The sequence below is a fragment of the Lolium perenne genome, chromosome 4 (genome assembly GCF_019359855.2).
Source record: "Lolium perenne isolate Kyuss_39 chromosome 4, Kyuss_2.0, whole genome shotgun sequence".
Classification (NCBI taxonomy): Eukaryota; Viridiplantae; Streptophyta; class Magnoliopsida; order Poales; family Poaceae; genus Lolium; species Lolium perenne.
Window position 1 is genome coordinate 38,622,698 of NC_067247.2, and position 18,842 is coordinate 38,641,539.

The 18,842-nt window shown below is 45.6% G+C and overlaps 3 protein-coding genes across 3 annotated transcripts; 1 reads left to right on the forward strand and 2 right to left on the reverse strand.

The window, feature by feature from the left end:
* Nucleotides 1-662: 662 nt before the first annotated feature.
* On the reverse strand, nucleotides 663-2,077 carry LOC127292216 (uncharacterized). Its single transcript, XM_051321569.2, has 3 exons — nucleotides 1,649-2,077; nucleotides 1,053-1,542; nucleotides 663-951 (listed from the first exon to the last, which is right to left on the reverse strand). Exons 1-3 carry the CDS (start codon nucleotides 1,897-1,899, stop codon nucleotides 790-792), a joined length of 903 nt encoding a protein of 300 aa, XP_051177529.1. The 5' UTR covers nucleotides 1,900-2,077; the 3' UTR covers nucleotides 663-789.
* Nucleotides 2,078-5,784: 3,707 nt separating this feature from the next.
* On the forward strand, nucleotides 5,785-6,575 carry LOC127348309 (non-specific lipid-transfer protein A). The gene is made up of 2 exons (XM_051374377.1): nucleotides 5,785-6,210; nucleotides 6,308-6,575. Exons 1-2 carry the CDS (start codon nucleotides 5,846-5,848, stop codon nucleotides 6,315-6,317), a joined length of 375 nt encoding a protein of 124 aa, XP_051230337.1. The 5' UTR covers nucleotides 5,785-5,845; the 3' UTR covers nucleotides 6,318-6,575.
* A 2,029-nt stretch (nucleotides 6,576-8,604) lies between these two features.
* Nucleotides 8,605-11,072, reverse strand: LOC127292217 (UDP-glycosyltransferase 91D2). The gene is made up of 2 exons (XM_051321570.2): nucleotides 10,511-11,072; nucleotides 8,605-9,671 (listed from the first exon to the last, which is right to left on the reverse strand). The coding sequence occupies exons 1-2, from the start codon at nucleotides 10,937-10,939 to the stop codon at nucleotides 8,706-8,708; spliced, it is 1,395 nt and encodes a 464-aa protein (XP_051177530.1). The 5' UTR covers nucleotides 10,940-11,072; the 3' UTR covers nucleotides 8,605-8,705.
* Nucleotides 11,073-18,842: the final 7,770 nt, after the last annotated feature.

An 18,842-nucleotide genomic window follows, 5' to 3' on the forward strand; every position in this document is an offset into this window, starting at 1 on the left:
TTTTAGGCTTTCGTCTAGAGATGCATGTTTTTTTTACCATCAATACCACATATATTCCTAATAATAACAAATTGAACATGGTAGAGATACACGAGTTATCTCCAACGATTACAAAATAAAGTTTAAAAGATAGTAGCAAATCTTTGAGGTCTTGAACTCTTTTTCTTCCAAGACACAATCTTGTACTTTGCTGAAGGTAGCCGAAGATATATAACAAACCATATACATGTAAATACCAACGAATGTTCTCTAATAATTTTAATTTGAGCCGCAATGCCAAGGTCGCGTGCAACTACACAACCATTAAAATAGTCAATCAAAATCGGCAAGAGTACCGACACCAGTATGTCAGGGAATAACAACCGATCAGCCATGTCTATATCGATGGAGAGCCAAGAGTACGAATCACCATTGTCGAGGAAGTAGCAACCGGGACAAAAACTGTGAGGATAATCTTTCTCGCAACAACCATGATCAAAAATCAAACTAACGAAGTAAGATCTTAATACCCATACCTAGATAATTATAATCTTTCAACATCATCATTGTTGCCATGAAGGAGATCTCATCGTCGAACGAAAGGCCGAAGATCACTTATTCCAGATAATGTCATCTCCATTAAGGAAATTCAACAAGAAAACGGCTACCAAAACCCTAACATAGACTACTGAAATGACTATTTATATTATTTAAAACTTCACGCAATAGATCGGTAAACCATTTTAGTCCACGTTGTACAAGGTCAGGGTTACAAGTGTGAAGTGTGAGATGAACGGTGGCTCTGCACTTCTACAGCTTACATCGAAGCCCAAAATTCCGAAGCAACTTGCTCAGGTATCTCTTCGGCCGCGACTCCCGGCTTGCTCCGGCGTGCCCGTCTCCGGCGAAAATTGCTCGGAGGCGACCCAGATGCGGGCTCCTCCCCTCGTACACCGCCGCCTCAGGATTTTCCTGAAACCGCCGTGAAGGAAACAGATCAAGATGACACATCAGCTACGAAGCACAGGAAACATACGGATCACGACGGATGGATCGATGCAGCTAGCGCGTACCAGCGTGTAGCGCCTCCAGTCGTCTTCCTCGGCGACGACGACACGGCGGCGCGGATCGTAACCGAACCGCGGGTGGCTCTTGATGCGGCCCACGGCCTCTAGCTCGCGCCGGAAGTCGCCCACCCGCCGCTGCAGCTCCTCCACGGGGAACGCGGACCCCGTGGCAGAGTTCAGCTCGACGCGGATGGCCGACCAGTCCTCCCCGGTCAGGTCGCCCACGCTCCTCCTCCGTTCGCCGCCGTGCCCCGCAGTGCGGCGCTGCAGCAGGTCGAGCAGCTTGGCGTCGTGCTGCCTCGTCCACGTGTCCACGTGCAGCCTCGAGAGGATTTTCCGGAGCGCGCGCCGCGAGACCGGCTTCCTGGGCTTGGCCTTGTCGAGCACCTCGCCACCGTCGTGGCCATGGCCATGATGCACCTGCACCTGCTGCTGATGCAGTTCATGCTTCACGGCCATGGATCCTGCCGGCACCTGCAACCTTTGCATCTCTTCCCTGCCGCGCAGGCAGAGCACATGGACCGATCGTGTCAGCTGAACTTGTCATGCGACTCTGCTTGCCGGAATTGGAAGTTATTCTTGACAGAGCAACGCGCACGTACTGACACGGGGTGGTGTCGGCGGCGCGAAGGCGAAGGCCGAGGAAGAGGACAGAGCCGTGCTGGACGCCGTAGCCGGTGAGCGTGCGGTTGTCGTCGTCGAGGTGGCAGCCGGCGAAGAAGAGCCGCTGCATGGCCACCGGGACGCGCTCCAGGGCCATGACCATGCCCTTGGCCTGCGCCACCGTCGTCGTCGCGCCGTCCACGTCCAGCGCCACCCGGTCCCCGCGCAGCGTCCGCACCATGATCCTCATTGCGCCTGATCGCACTCGGTTCACCGCGGCTCGATGGATCCGATTCTCATGTGAGGCTAAGTAGCAATGCAGCGCGTGCACGAACCATTGGATATGGGAGACAGAGAGAAAGATGATGGTTGCTGGTCAGACGGGGGAATTGGATGCCCACGATGAGTTTGGCTGGCAACGGCATGCGAGAAGATGGCTAGGGAATAAAGCGGTTTCGACGATGATGGCTTGTGGTCGGGGCCTGGGAGCGAACACGAAGGCAAGAATCTTTCGGTATCCAGATGTCCCGGCAGGCGATAGATTTTTTGCTAGTTCTCAGGGCATGTATAGCGGTAGAAAATGCATAAATTGTCTTAGACTTTCACATCATCTCGAGAATGCAATAGTTGTAACGTGTAGAATGCATTATTTCTTAGAATTAACTAGATTTTGATAGAATATCATGTTCCTAACAGAAGAGATGTAATACAATGGTGAAATTCATCTTCTCTTATTTTCTAAGGGGTCGTATCTTTGCTAAGAGAAGGGAGCCTTTATTCGCAAAAAAAAAAGAAGGGAGCCTTTCTTTCTTTATTTCCTTCAAATCAGCAAAAATTCTACATAGCAGCTCAAAGAGAAGGCTAATGTCATCTATTGTACATGACCTCAGCTAGCTGAGAACTTGTAAATTCTTAGTTAGCTTTATAAGCGTTAGATATGTTGTACAGATGCTTGTGCGCCTAAACTAACTTTTTTTTTGTCTGTGTGGCTGACTGCCTGTACATGATGTAACAGGCCCGCATCTCTTTTGGGCTGTTTTTTTTTTTAACAGGAAAGGGTCCAAAGACCCTAGAAGCTGCTAGTATTACCGAGGCGGAGAGTACATTTTGCAGAAAACCCCCATAGAACAGGGGATTTCTGGATAAGGACAGAAATTACACAGAAAGGATCCTAGAAAGATTTTAGGAAAAGCAATCAGGTCCTTCCTTGTCATCTCCGCGCCTGAAGGTCGTCGATGCATTGCTCCACCACAGAAGAGACACCGGCGCCGGGGACGAACCACTTGGTCCGGCGTCGTGGCTGGAGCAGAAGGCCTTCCCCTCGGACTGCTTGGTCTCTGGGAAGGAGATGGAGAGGAGGGTCGCCTTTCGACCATAAGGTGCAGAGGCAGGGCGGCGATGGCCACCGGCATCGGTCCTCCGCTGATGAACTCCAAGATCAAGGCCAAACAAAGTCGATGACCAGTCCTTGGCCACCGTATTAAAGCTCGAAGTAGCAGCAAATGATTTGCCAGCCGCCACCAACTCCTTACCTCCGTCGGTGCCCTGCCCCTCGCCGCCACGGCCGGCCAAGAGGACACCAAGGAGAAGAAGATGCAGCAGCTGGAGGAAGCGCTTATTGACCGAGCTCGTCGCAGTAACTCCGATGGGCGCCCACCATGGACGCGAGCGGCGAGCCACCCCGATCTGCTTCCTGATGTGGCGCCAGCACGCCGAGAAGCACAAGCTCCAACCCACCTTATTCGCCGAGATGCCTGCGTCAAAGCTGCACCGCAGCCACCGCCCTCGCCACCAGAGCCACGCCGCCGCACCGCCCAACAACATGATGCACCAGATCTGGTGAGAGAGAGCTGGTGACCTACTCCAAGACTCCACTACGGGACTACTACTACAACCTACATCTACGCCGACGCCTTTCCGTCGCCATCTCCGGCCGGCAGAGCCACCGGAGAGGGGTCAGGATCGGCCCGGAGGAAAGGAGGGGACTCTCAACTACCGTTCACAGTATAGAGAGAGGAAGGGGGGAATGGGCCAACTATGGGCTGTTTTTTTTTGTTTTCGCTTTTGTCCGGCTGCTATTGGATATTGCCCCCTATGGTCTAAAGACTTTATTCATTGTACGGCTCCATTATTTTTCTACATTATACATGCATGCAATGGAGTTGAACTTTATTATTTTGAGTGCAGTGACTAGAGTGACTTTGTATTTTGTAGGCTTTTGTGTGAGTTGATTTTGTTGTTTTTTCTGGAATACGTATCACACATCTAGAGTTGTTTTCCTTTTTAATTTGTGTGGGTCTTAAGAAGTTTTTTTTAATTTGCTTCTAAGGCTGTGGTGGACGGTGAGTTTGTGGAACATAATGGAGCGTCTGGGTAGGGTTGCGAGGGTCAGGAGAAATCTCTGTCGATCTATCCGACACCAACACGGTGACGCCCGCATGCGCCACCCTTCCTTGCTAGGCGTTGGGTGAAGCCCTCCTCCCTTACCCTGACACGTACTAGGACCAGTCCGAGCAACACCGTTGTTGTTGTTGCATTCCTTCTTGAAGGTGCCGCTTGGTACGCGGCGCACTAGAGTGCTAGGAGAGTGCTAGGAGTATGGTGGGAATTATCCGGAGGACACAGCGGTTGTGGAACATCTTCGTTTTCGTTGATCTGGATTTGTCAATTTTCTTTTTATTTTCTTTCTTTTGGGTATGCTTGTGCTAATGCCCCAGCAGTTTTACCATGTGGCTACTACATTAATATAACGAGGCGAGAGCATGTTTCGTGGAGGATAAAAACAAAAATTGCAGCTCAACATAGATCTATGGTCTCACCACCTCTCGACGATAGAGAGAGAGAGAGCCTAGAGCGAGCAAAATCCTAGAAATTTTCTTCATGGGCTGCACAAAGTGCGACATAATAATATTTATTTGTTTGGTAAATCCTGAGTTTTTTTACCACATTTCTCTATTGAATTTATGGTTTAGTTTAATAGTGTAACTTTTTATTGCAAAAAGAAAATATAATATACATGTCAAATCCGTGAATATTTGTGGAACTTCATGAACAGTTTTTTATTGTTTGGAATATGTGTACACAATGTATTTAAACCTATGAATATTTTTCAAACACTCATGTTTTGTTTTGTAACTGGTGAAATTTTTTACAATCCGTGAGTATACAATTTTGGAACCTCTTGAACTCTTTGTCGAATACCCTGAATTGTTTTCAAACCTTGCCACAGTTTTTCGAAAACCAAGAACATTGTTTTCACAACATGAATATTAAAAAAACAAAATAATAGTAATAAAAGAAAACATAAAGAAAAGAAAAGAAAAAATGTAAGGAGAAAATGAAGAAAGGAAAATTGGACAACCAAATAAAAAAGAAAAAATATAATAGAGTGGCAAATAGGATGTCTCGCATATCAGAAGTAGAGCAGATTGTTTTTGGGCTAAGTTGGCCAGAAGAGAGGCAAGGCCTTCTTCGCCTTCCACCTAAGCTGCGCAGGAAAGGCCCAAAGCCAATCCCAGGGATCCCCAGGCGGGATACTTAACGCGCTAGCTACAGCACTGCACGGGTCGAGTCGCACAGCACCTAAGGGGCAGCTAGCGAAAGCCCGGAAAGTCCAGGGTCTTGTTTAAAGGATTTGAGGGGATTATTCCGAATCCCGAATTTTTTTGAATAGCCTGTTTATCTTTTTGGATTTGATCCAGATAATTTCGAGATATCTTCATAAATTCTTTCGTTTTTTGTCCGGATTAAAAAATCTTTCGTATATTAATGTATTTTTAAGAAAGAGTATTTAAGAAGAAGATGATAGAGAATTGGGCCGAACACTAAATCACCTCTAATCTTCAAGCTTACTCGCTGAAATACAAGAGAAGTACACAAGGTTTGAAAAAATTGCTGAAATACCCTGGCAGGCGAATTAAACCAAGGAGGGCGTCGCACCGGCACCGTGCGGCGCATTGAGTAGGCCGGCGAGCGCCTTCTGCTCGATGAGGGCGTCCAGTTTAACAAGCGTCCGCGGAGCGGTTACGATAAGGGCACCCGAAGCGGTAACGAGCACGCCGCGAGCGGCATGGCGCATTCAGGTGCGCCACCAACCTTCTTGACCCCCTTCCCCTATATACAACGGGCACAGCCTTGTCTGACCTCACTCATCGTTACGTTCCACTGAGGGCCTTTTGAGCATAGCGTACAGCACAATGGCGCCTACCACACGTAGGGGCAATGCCATCGCCATCGTGGCGACGATCCTCCTCCTCACGGTGGCCATGGCGTCGGCGGCGGCCGAGGTGTCGTGCGGTGACGCGGTGAGCGCGCTGATCCCGTGTGGGTCGTTCCTGGTGGGCGCGGACGCCGGCGCGGCGGGGCCGAGCGAGAGCTGCTGCCGCGGCGCGCAGGCGCTGCGGAGGATGGCGGGCACGGCCGGGGCGCGCCGCGCGCTCTGCAGGTGCCTGGAGGAGTCCGGCCCGTCGTTCGGCGTGCTCCCGGACCGCGCGCGGCAGCTTCCGGCGCGCTGCAAGCTCGGCGTCTCCATCCCCGTCAGCCCCCACACCGACTGCGGCAAGTAAGCGCGCCTGATCGATTCCATTACACCACAGATTTGCACCGATCGTCAGCTCGATCGCTAATTCTCATGGCACATTTGTACGCATGCATGGCAGGATACCGTAAGCGGCAGGCAGGAGACTCGATCGAAGATGCACGGGCGACGCGTTCGTGGATACGCCGCATGCATGATGACGAATTAACGGGACAAGATGCTCGATCGAGCTGAGTTCCATGGTTGAATAAATACTGCTAGTACTAGCTAGTAGAAGTCTCGTAACTGTGTGTGGGTGCTATGTATTTCCTTGTATGTACGTGCTTCGTACTACCAGTCAAAATTGTGTGCAATAGACATAAATAATGTCACTGTGCTTCACCCAATTACATCTGTTGTTAAGTAGCTACTGCCTTCACCCAATTACACAATCAATACCTTTTCTTTGGAGAGTATGCTGAGGTGTACCATATTTCCATAGAATGCTGGGTTTTAAGTACAAGACGACTAGAACCATATGCGAACAACAAGCGCAATACGAACTTCAATTCACATCAGGCTAGTCCGAATACAGCCACCACCAACATTACAACTACAAAGTAGAAGAACCTATCCTAAACTGAGGAATATCATCGCATCTCGACGGTCACCCCCGAAAACCTATGACTCCCACTGAACTTCCCTTCTCGACGGACCATCCACCCTTGATGCCATAAAGGAGGTTTACAAGTCGATGGAGGGACTTGGTCGGTCCTGAGAAAGGCACCATCTTGGACTCACCGATGATGGCGTACATTGCGCCTCAAAAACTCAATCTTGCACAACAGCGATAACCGGATAGTGTGGGTCCGTTCGCGGACACCGGGGTTGAGACCATACCCTTTTCGGTTCGACGAGAGGTGACAGGGCGATACAAACAATCACACACAAGCACGGCAAACACACGACAAGTTTACCCAGATCCTAGCCGCTCTTGCGAGCTAAGGTCCCACATGCCGAGGAGAGCTTGACAAGCTTGTTCTTGATCTTCCAAAGAACTACGGCGAGAAGACTCTCTCTCTCTCCCCCCCCTTAGCCCCCATTTGCTTCAGGATCCAACCCCTTTTTGGAGGTTGGGATCACCTTTTATGCATAGGGGTCAACAATCAGGTGCTTAGCGGCCTATGACGAGGTACAAGCCTTCATGTGCGCGTGTACATTGCCACTGTGTGTGGTTTTGGTAATTGATGATAATTCCTATGAACTAATGTTTTCGGTGAGTTTTATTTGATGGAAAATTCCATAGGCATTACTTGAAGATCATGTGTTGGATTCAAGTACATATGACATGAAGATAAAGATGTACCTTGCGTATTGGCATTAAGATCATCCATTTAAAGAGAATGATATGATAGAATCAAGAAGAAAAAATAAAGATGGAGTTCTTGTACGGAACTCGATTTTGCCATGCTCTAGCTTATGCGTTAAGCAATGGATGATCAAGATCTTGAGAGTCTGATTTCAAGAGAAGAATTCAAGATATGGCTCTAATTAGGCATCATGATAGACTCGTGTGCTAAGATATGGTTGACAAAGATTTAGAGTATGCAATCAAATGAAGAACTTTATTCAAACTTCCTTTCACGCTTTCGAAAAGTTCTATATCATTTCCTATAAGCAGTGTATCATCCACATACAATATTAGAAAAGCTAACGAACTCCCACTCATTTTCTTATAGATACGAGGTTCAAAGAAATTTTGGACAAATTCAAATGCTTTGATTACCTCGTCAAATCTAAGCTTCCAACTCCAGGACACTTGCTTCATTCTATTGATGGAAGGCTAAAGTTTGCACACTTTACCAACATCCTTAGGATCCACAAAACCATCGGGTTGCATCATATACAAATCTTGCTCGATGTTTCCTTGAGGAAGCCATTCTTCAATCCATTAGCCAAATTTTAAATTTTTAAAAATGCAACAATCACTAGTAAAAATTCAGCAATCAATGCTTCAACCCCATCTTGGCGGCGACATCAAGAAGCTTTTGGGAATGGTGTGGTTCTTGAGAACTTCTTCTGGATGGGGGATCTTCGGATTGTAATGGAGCTTCATCGGTGATTATTCCTTCTTCTTCGTCTATGTTAGGAATGTAGTCTTCTTGACCCGTTCAATGACTTCTCGTCCATAACCAACAACATCAGGCCTACTCAGGGAGGAGCTGGAGCGGCGGAGCGCCAACGACTCGGTCTGGAGGTTGAAGACGAACGGGCATCTCAAAGTTTCTTGTAATTTTCTTTTTTGTCGAGCTGCTTTGTACTATTCGATATTTCTCTTAATGAGAGGGTCCTTTTGCAAAAACTTTTTTTTTTTGCCAAAACATACTTCAGCCATACGTACCAAAAAGGAGAAACATGTACATTGTAAAAAAGGAAGCAAAAAAGAGGAATGTAACTCAACTGCACAAACAAATCCTTACTGTGTAACACATATAGTTTTTCCTCATTGGTGAAGTAAAGTAACGGTAGTGAATTTGTGATCAGTTTGCACTTGCAGCGGTGTAAGATCTCAGCTGCTCTACAAATTTGTCGATGTACCCATCATGGAGGTCCGTGTTAGCTACAACCTCCTGCATCTTGGCTGCACCTGCTACGAAGGCGGTCCTGGTTTCTCCCTCCAGCATGACAGCCTGGACCGCGCTCGAGACGTCATGGCGGTCGAACGCCCCATCGTTCTCATTCCTCGCCACCTGCAATCCTACCTTCTTCCTCTCCATTTGGCGCGCGTTCGGCCCTTGGTCGCCGAAGATTGGCAGCATGACGAGAGGGTGCCCGAACAGGAGGCTCTCGATGAGCGAGTTCCGGCCGCAGTGCGTCAGGAACCCGCCAAGAGCGCCATGCGCCAGTATGCTCATCTGGGGAACCCACCCCGTGGTCACCAGCCCCTGGCCGTGAGTGCGGTCCTGGAAGCCGGGAGGAAGCATGTCGGCGTCGAGGTCGGAGGCGCCTCTGGGCTTCCTCAGGGCCCAGAGAAAGTTTGTCCCGGCGAGCTCCAGTCCGGTAGCAATCTCGTGCACCTGCTTGCCGCTCAGCGGCACCTCGCTCCCCAGCGCCACGTATAGCACCGATTTGGGCGGCTGAGCGTCCAGCCAGCGCACGGTGGCGTGCTCTCTGTTCTCACTGGCGGCACGGCGGGCTCCCTCGGGTGACGGCGGCAGAAGGCCGAGGGGAAGGACCGGCTTGCCGATGACCGTCGGCACCAGCGGGAACGTCTCTGGCTCCCACTCGACGCAGCTCCGGATGGCCGCTACAGTGCACCTCTCTTGTGTCAAGATGCAGCGCTGGATGGTGGACATAGCCGAGGCGCTATGGTTGGTGATGACCTGCGCCGTCCCCTCCCGCTCGTACCGCGGCTGTTCAAGTCCAGGCGCAGCGGGCTCCGACGGCGGGCGACCGGGCAGGGAGGCCAGCAGGGCGGCGGTCGGGAGAAGCACCGCAAATGGCACCTGCGGTGATCAAGAAGGCCAGGCAGAACCCAGTGAGATATGCATGCATGGAAAGCTATCTTTGTCATCACAGTATTCCCTACGCCCATAAAAGTTTGTCACAGATTTATCTAAAATTTGGATGTATTTATAAAGTAGATAGTATCTAGATATATCTAAATTTAAATAAAATTACAACATCTTTTTATGTACATGTAGTTGGCAATAGCTAGTGGAACATGAGCCTAGGCGTACCTGTTTATTCAGAACTCACAAAAAAATGTTATTTACAAGTTTTAAAAAAATGAAATAAATTTTTACATGTATATATTATCTTGATACTTACTCGTGCCAATTCTCAAGAAAAAAAAGTTCTATGTGATCTACATAAACAAGACAAAATGTGCAAATGAAATTACAATGATTGGATTAATTTGTAGTACTGTTCAAAGAAATACAAATTTCAATTTTCTATTTTCCGTGTAGGCCACGCATAGTCATAGTTTCACTTGAGAATTTGCACGAGTAAGTATCAATATAATATGTACATCCAAAAAATTATGTTAAATTTTTCCGAAACTTTTAAATGATACTTTCTTTGAATTTTTTAAAAGCAGGTGCGCTGGTGGCTGGGAAGAAATAAACTGAATTTCGAGGGAAAGTTGTTATCTGCAAAGGAGATTGTGGCACAGGCCAAATACTGGGCGCTGAAACCAGTGATACGCTGCAAAAGCACTCGGACCAATTGTTGCACATAGAAGCAAACAACCTTCCCAACTGAAAGTGACACTAACTCCCATGGGGTACACGAGGCATTTCACAATACATTAGCTATTAGCATGTTATCATAGGGAACGAACCTTGTGCTCGAGGGCGGCTGCGGCGGCCCAGTGGTGGAAGGAGTCGCCGATGATCCAGTGAGGCCTCGTGGCCTCGTCGGCGCAAGCGGCGGCCATGAACTCCGCGAAGGGCGCGGCCAGGCCGTCGAAGGCCTTCCAGTGGAGCTCCCGGTCCTCGTCCGGTACGTCATGGGTGGACTCGGCGCCGTCTGGGAGGCCGTCGACGCGCGGAAACGGGAGCTCGACGAAGTCCACGCGAGGCGCCGCGGCCGGGCGCACCGGCGGGAGGCGGGCCAGGTTGCGCGGTGTGGAGACATAGGACACGCGGTGGCCGCGCAACGCCAGCCGCTCGGTGAGCTCCAGGTACGGGAGCAGGTGGCCGAAGGCGAGAAACGGGACGACGACGATGCGCAGCGGCTGAGGCGGTGAGGACGAGGCGTCGGCGTTCATGACGAGACGAGGAGCTAGCTCGTTTCGCTTGCTGCTGGTGGCGCTAAATCGCTCGCTGGTCACTGTGCTCAGACGGCGGATTGTGGCAAAGGCAGAGGCTATAAATAGGAGGCCCAACCCAACCCACGGGACAACGGGAGGGCGTATGTGAAAGAATGGGCTCATGTGATGGAGGACGGGCGTTGTCTTTTTATGCACGGAAATCATAGTATTTTTTAAAAAAATAAAATTCTAAAAAAATGCTTGCACTTAGAAATGACGTGTCTATTTGTGTATGATAAGTTTGAAACTTAAATATGACGTGTCTATTTGTGGTAGGCAACGACCTCCACCTCTCTTCTGTTTATATATACGACATGTAAAGGTTACAAGTTTTACATATGTACAAATGGTACGGTTTACCAAGAATTATCTTAACACATCCTTTCAATCTAAACTACTACATACGGCATTTAGATTGGGCTTTAGATCGGTCTAACATCTACCGTGTGGCTGGTTTAATAAATACATCGGCTAGTTGATCATTAGAAGAGATAAACCTCACCTCCAATGCACCTTCAGCAACACACTCTCGCACAAAATGAAAATCGATATCGATGTGCTTGGTACGAGCATGGAGGACTAGATCCGTCGTGAGGTAACTAGCCCCTAGGTCATCACACCAAACAATGGGTGTATGGTGCTGACTCGCACCAAGTTTCTTGAGTAGAATCTACCCATATCGCTTCATCAACACCATAAGCTAATGTCTTATACTTGATCTCGAGACAGTAGGTTCTTTCTGTTATATTGTGATCCAAATTCATATACTAAAGGGAGACTAACTTCTAACGAGCGGAGCGAGGCCCGTCGCCGGTAATCTTGGGCTGAAGCATCACCGGTAGGCTTGGGCCAAAGCCGGTATGGATCAATGCCACCGCCTATATATACTTCTTGTAAGCCGCCGGCTAGGGTTTATCAAATTATAAGATAAGCACCGGTGTTTGTAAATACTCCCCAATATAATGAAGTATTTACTGGCTGGCGTCCGTGGTTTTTCCCCTTCTGTGTTCGAAGGGGTTTTCCACGTTAAATCTTGAGTCTTCGCTGTGTTTTCCTTTATCGTTCTTCGTTATTTGCTTGTCGCGTTTATAATAAGTGGTATCAGAACATGTGTTTCAATCTAGGGTTTGCGACATGTCTTCCTAGAAGTTTGATCTACCGCAGCTGGATTACACCACGAGATTTTCTCTGTGGCAAGTGAAGATGAGGGTGATCCTCGCCCAAACTTCTGATCTGGATGAAGCTCTTGATGGATTTGGCAAGAAAGATGCCAAGGCCTGGACCGACGATGAAAAGCGGAAAGACCGTAAGGCTTTGTCTTTGATTCAACTTCATCTATCAAATAATATTTTGCAGGAAGTGCTTGTTGAGAAAACTGCAGCGGCGCTATGGTTGATACTTGAATCGATCTGCATGGTCAAAGATATAACCAGTAAGATGCACGTGAAAATGTAGTTCTTCTCGCACAAGTTGCAAGAAGGTGCGTCAATGATGAATCACTTATCGATCTTTAGAGAGATCGTTTCTGATTTGCTATCCATGGAGGTAAAGTATGAAGATGAGGATCTCGCTCCTCTACTGTTAGTCTCATTGCCTAATTCTTTTATCAATTTTCGAGACACCTTATTATACAGCCATGATGAACTAACCCTTGCCGAATTTTATGAGGCCCCCCAGCCGAGGGAAAAGATGAAATCTATGATGCAGGCATAGGGTTCGTCATTCTAAGGCAGAAGCACTGCAGGTCCTAGGCAGGACTGAGCACAGAAACAATAACTACAACAACTACAATAGAAATAAGAGCAATACCGACAGAGGTCACTCAAAATCCAAGGGACAAGACAGTAAGTTTTGCAAGTATTGTAAAAACTAACCACAATTGATGATTGCTGGAAGTTGAAGAACAAGGAGAAAAGAAACGGTACTTACCAACCGAAAAAAAAAATCTGATGGTGATGGTAAGGCTGCTATTGTTTCCAGTGATAATTCTAATGGTGATTGCTTAGTTGTGTTTGTTGGTTGTGTTTCTGGTAATGATGAGTGGATCCTTGATTTTACATGCTCGTTTCATATTTGCTGTAACAAAGACTAGTTCAGTTCTTATGAGTTTGTGAAGAGTGGAGATGTTGTGCCTATGGGAGATAACAACCCACATGAGATCGTGAGAATTGGCTCCGTTCAGATCAAGATGCATGATGGCATGGCACACACACTGACAGATGTGAAACACGTACCTGGCATGGCTAAAAATCTGATCTCTCTTAGTACCCTTGACGTTGATGGGTACAAACACTCCGGTTCACGCGGAGTTCTAAAGGTATCAAAAGGTTGTCTCGTTCACATGATTGGTGATATGAATTCTGCGAAATTATATGTTCTTAGAGGTAACACTTTGTCTGGTATTGTTGCTGCTGTTATTCTTGATGAACCTGGTAAAACTAATCTATGACATATGTGTCTTGGACATATGAGTGAACATGGCATGGCAGAAATGCACAGGAGAGACCTGCTGGATGGCTGCAATTTGAGTAAGTTTGAGTTCTATGAGCACTGCATTTTTGGTAAGCATAAAAAATTAAATTCAATGCTTATGTTCATACCACTAAAGGGATTTTAGATTATGTGCATGTTGATGTGTGGGATCCTTCCCACAAGACTTCTCTTGGTGGTGCAAATTACATGCTTACTATCATTGATGATTACTCCAGAAAAGTGTGGCCTTTATTTTTGAATCATAAATCTGATGTGTTCGATGCTTTTAGAAAGTGGAAAGTTATGAAAGAGAAGCAAACGGAAAACAAAGTTAAATTGCTTCATACTGACAGTGGCATGGAGTTTTGCTCTACTTTTTTTAATGATTACTGCAGCGATGAAGGCATTGTCAGCCACCACACCATCCCATACACTCCTCAACAGAATGGTGTGGCGGAGAGGATGAACAGAACCATCATCTCCAAGGCTCACTCCATATTGTCCAATGCTGGTATGCATCGACGTTTTTCGGTAGAAGCAGCCTCCGCCGTTTGTTACTTGATAAACAGGTCACCTTGCATTTCGCTTGATAAGAAAAGTCCTATTGAGGTATGGTCTAGTTCACCTACTGATTATTCATTATTCACAGTTGACAATTTTCCGTTGCACTGCTTATGCACATGTTGATAATGGAAAGCTAGAGCCCAGAGCTGTTGAGTGTGTTTTTCTTGGTTATGGTTCAGGAGTTAAGGCATATAATTTATGGAATCCTGAAACTAATTAAGAAAATTTTGCATAGCAGGAATGTTTTCTTTAATGAGGCTGTCATGTTTATAAGAGTTCATCTACAGATGTTTATGATGCTATTGATTTTTCTGATGTTTCTGATGATGAGCAACAGAGAATTAGGGTGCAGGTGGTGGAGCACATGGAGGAGAAAGAAAATGATGTTGCTGAAAATGATAACACTGTTGTTCAACAAACAAATAGTTTCATTGCTGCTAATAGACCGAGGCGTAACATTGTTGCACGTCCTCGTTTAATTGAATAGTGTAATCCTGTTCATTATGCTTTGAGTTGTGCGGAACAGGTGGAGCATGATACTTAACCTGCTACATATGTTGAGGCCATTGCATCCGTTGACCTCGTGAAGTGGACTTCTGCTATGCAAGAGGAGATGCAATCGCTTGACAAGAATGGCACATGGGATGTTGTGTCCTAAACAAAAAAAGGTTATCCGTTGTAAATGGATATTTAAAAGAAAGGAAAGTTTGTCTCCTAATGAGCCTCCGAGGTTTAAGGTAAGGTTAGTATTAAAAGTTTTCAGCCAAATTCTAGGTATTGATTATAATGTTGTGTTCTCTCTGGTTATGAAGCATAGTTCCATTCGTGCATTCTTTGGTATTGTGGCTATGCATGATCTTGAGCTTGAGCAGCTAGATGTAAAGACTGTTTTTCTGCATGGTGAGCTTGAGGAGGAGATATACATGGACCATCCTGAAGATTTTGTTGTGCCTGGTAAGGAGGATCTTGTTTGCAACTTGAAGAGATCTCTTTACGGTCTAAAACAGTCTCCAAGACAGTGGTATAAAATGTTTGATTCATTTATGCTTGCACATGATTTTAAAAGATCTCAGTATGATAGTTGTGTTTATATCAAGTTTGTTAATGGATCAACAATATACTTACTGTTATATGTTGATGCTATCTTGATTGCTGCTAAGAGCAAGAAAGAGATCACTACTTTAAAGTCACAATTAAGTAGAGAGTTTGAGATGAAGGATCTTGGTGGTGCTAAGAAAATACTAGGCATGGAAATTACAAGAGACAAAAAATCTAGTGTGTTATTTCTTAGTCAGCAAAATTACATTCAGAAAGTTCTTCATCGTTTTAATATGCATGATGCAAAGTCTGTTAGTACATCAATTGCTCCTCACTTCAAACTTTCGGCATTGCAATGTCCTAGTATTGATGGAGATATTGAGTACATGTCACGAGTTCCATATTCTAGTGTTGTTGTTTCCTTGATGTACGCCATGGTTTGTTCTCGCCCTGATTTGTCATATGCTATGAGTTTGGTTAGTTGAGACATGTGATACGTCTCCAACGTATCTATAATTTCTTATGTTCCATGCTAGTTTTATGACAATACCTACATGTTTTATTCATACTTTATATCGTTTTGATGCATTTTCCGGCACTAACCTATTAACGAGATGCCGAAGAGCCAGTTGTTGTTTCTGCTGTTTTTGGTTTCAGAAATCCTAGAAAGGAAATATTCTCGGAATTGGACGAAATCAACGCCCAGTATCTTATTTTTCCCGGAAGCTTCCAGATCACCGAAGAGGGGCCAGAGGGGAGTGATACGTCCATTTTGCATCACTATTTTGTATCATAATTTGCTGTTATTCAGTGATATATTGCATATTTGGATATGATACTTATTGTTATTTCATCTATTTTGCATGTTTCATGATTATTGGAGGATCGCGCACCGGAGTCAGGATTCTGCTGGAAAAAGCACCATTAGAATGCGATATTTCCGAAGATCAACAGTTGACGGAAATTATATGAAAAATCCTATTTTTCCAGAAGACGAATGGAGCCAGAAGGGGGAGCCGCGGGGACCCGAGGTGGGCCCACCTCATAGGCCGGCGCGGCCCAAGGCCTGGCCGCGCCGCCCTGTGAGGAGGGGGCCCACATCCCCCTCTGGCCTCCTTTTCTTCGCGTACGTCTTTGCCCCGAAAACCTAAGCTCCAGAGGGTAGTCGCGAAGAGTCACAGCCGCCTCTGCGGGGCGGAGAACACCAGAGAGAAAAGAGCTCTCCGGCAGGCTGAAATCCGCCGGGGAAATTCCCTCCCGGAGGGGGAAATCGACGCCATCGTCATCGTCATCGAGCTGGACATCATCTCCATCATCATCACCATCGTCTCCATCATCATCACCGCCATCTCCACCGCTGCACCTCGTCACCGCTGTAACAATTAGGGTTTGATCTTGATTGTTTGATAGGGGAAACTCTCCCGGTGTTGATTTCTACTTGTTATTGATGCTATTGAGTGAAACTATTGAACCAAGGTTTATGTTCAGATTGTTATTCATTATCATATCACCTCTGATCATGTTCCATATGATGTCTCGTGAGTAGTTCGTTTAGTTCTTGAGGACATGGGTGAAGTCTAAATGTTAGTAGTGAATTATGTTGGCTAGTATTCAATGTTATGATATTTAAGTTATGGTGTTATTCTTCTAGTGGTGTCATGTGAACGTCGACTACATGACACTTCACCATTTATGGGCCTAGGGGAGTGCATCTTGTATTCGTTTGCTGATTGCGGGGTTGCCGGAGTGACAGAAACCTAAACCCCCGTTGGTATATCGATGCAGGAGGGATAGCAGGATCTCAGAGTTTAAGGCTGTGGTTAGATTTATCTTAATTACTTTCTTGTAGTTGCGGATGCTTGCAAGTGGTATAATCACAAGTATGTATTAGTCCTAGGAAGGGCGCTGCATTAGCATAGGTTCACCCACACAACACTTATCAAAACAAGATTAATCAGCTATATGAAGCGAAAGCACTAGACTAAATTCCCGTGTGTCCTCAAGAACGTTTGGTCATTATAAGTAAACAAACCGGCTTGTCCTTTATGCTAAAAAGGATTGGGCCACTCGCTGCAATTATTTCTCTCGCATTTTACTTACTTGTACTTTATTCATCTGCTATACTAAAACCCCCTGAATACTTGTTTGTGAGCATTTACAGTGAATCCTTCATCGAAACTGCTTGTCAACACCTTCTGCTCCTCGTTGGGTTCGACACTCTTATTTATCGAAAGTACTACGATACACCCCCTATACTTGTGGGTCATCAAGACTATTTTCTGGCGCCGTTGCCGGGGAGTGAAGCGCTATTGGTAAGTGGAATTGGTAAGGAAAACCTTTACTGTACGTGCTGTTTTTATTTCTGCCTGCTGCTATAATTCATTATGGAGGGGTCTTCTCTTGAATTCCTCTTTGGAAAATCTACTACTACTGCAAAGGTAGTGGATGAGGCGCCAGGTGAGAAAGAGGTTCCATACAAAATACCTATGAAAATTATTGAACGTGTTGTGGATAACCGCTATGAAGGGGATGGAACTGTCCATCCTGGTGATCATTTACTGTTTTTACATGAATTATGCGGGTTATTCAAATGTGCAGGTATTGCTATGGATGAAGTTAGGAAGAAACTATTCTCTATATCGCTGTCTGGTAAAGCGGCGCAATGGTATAAATTGCTGAAGAATAGGGATTCTCTTAATTGGGAGGACATTGTGCCTTTATTTTATTCCAAATTCTATCCTCCAAGTGAAATTCATAAAGATCGGAACCGCATATATAATTTCTGGCCTCATGATGGAGAGAGTATTGCCCAAGCTTGGGGGAGATTGAAGTCTTTAATGCTCAAATGCCCCATTCATGAGCTTCCTGGTAATATTATTATTGATAATTTCTATGCAAGATTGTCTTTTCAAGATAATACTTTGCTGGATACTTCTTGTTCTGGATCATTTACACGCAACAAAGAAGAGTTTAAAAGGGACGTCTTGATCGGATCCAGGAGAATACTGAAGGATGGGAGAACGACAAAGATAGAGAGTCAGGTATAAACTATGATTATAAATGCATTGAAGTTTTTATGGATACTGATAAATTTCGTAATATGAGTGCTACTTATGGTCTTGATTCTCAAGTCGTTGCAAATTTCTATAAAGCTTTTGCCTCTCACTTTGAATTGCCTAGGAAGAATTTTGATAAGTATCATGAACCATATAAAGATAAAATTGATTCATCTATAAATAAATGTGCTATAATTGAAACTGTTGATCATATTATTCCTGAAGCTTATATCGAAAAAACTCCTTTCCCTGCTAAAATGAAGGAGTACTCTGTTATATCTAGTGCGGTTAATAAAAGTGCAAAGAAACCTATAGAACCTGAAGAACAAATAAAGGTTGAACCTGCTGTTGCAATAGTTAAAGATCTTGTGACTGAAAATGTAGAAGATGGTCATATTATTTTCTGTGAAGATGCTTCTAATATTGTTTCGCATCCTAATAAGTCTAGGAAAGCCAGTGTTCCTATGCTTTCTGTTAGAATTGGTGATCATTGTTATTATGGTTTATGCGACATTGGTGCAAGTATTAGTGCCATTCCTTATGAGCTTTATACGGAGATCATGCATAAAATTGGTTCTTGTGAACTTGAAGATATTGATGTGGTTATTCGGCTAGCTAATAGAGAAACTATCTCTCCTATTGGTATTGTTCGAGATGTGGAAGTTCTATGTGGTAAGATTAAATATCCTGCTGACTTTTTGGTACTTGGTTCTGCTGCTAGTAAGTATTGT

Coding starts and splice junctions, on each gene's coding strand:
- LOC127292216 (XM_051321569.2), bottom strand. CDS start 1,899: ATGAGGATCATGGTGCGGACGCTGCGCGGGGACCGGGTGGCGCTGGAC. Junction 1,543..1,648: donor GCCGACACCACCCCGTGTCA/GTACGTGCGCGT, acceptor CCTGCGCGGCAG/GGAAGAGATGCAAAGGTTGC. Junction 952..1,052: donor ACTGGAGGCGCTACACGCTG/GTACGCGCTAGC, acceptor CGGCGGTTTCAG/GAAAATCCTGAGGCGGCGGT.
- LOC127348309 (XM_051374377.1), top strand. CDS start 5,846: ATGGCGCCTACCACACGTAGGGGCAATGCCATCGCCATCGTGGCGACG.
- LOC127292217 (XM_051321570.2), bottom strand. CDS start 10,939: ATGAACGCCGACGCCTCGTCCTCACCGCCTCAGCCGCTGCGCATCGTC. Junction 9,672..10,510: donor CAGCCGCCCTCGAGCACAAG/GTTCGTTCCCTA, acceptor TGATCACCGCAG/GTGCCATTTGCGGTGCTTCT.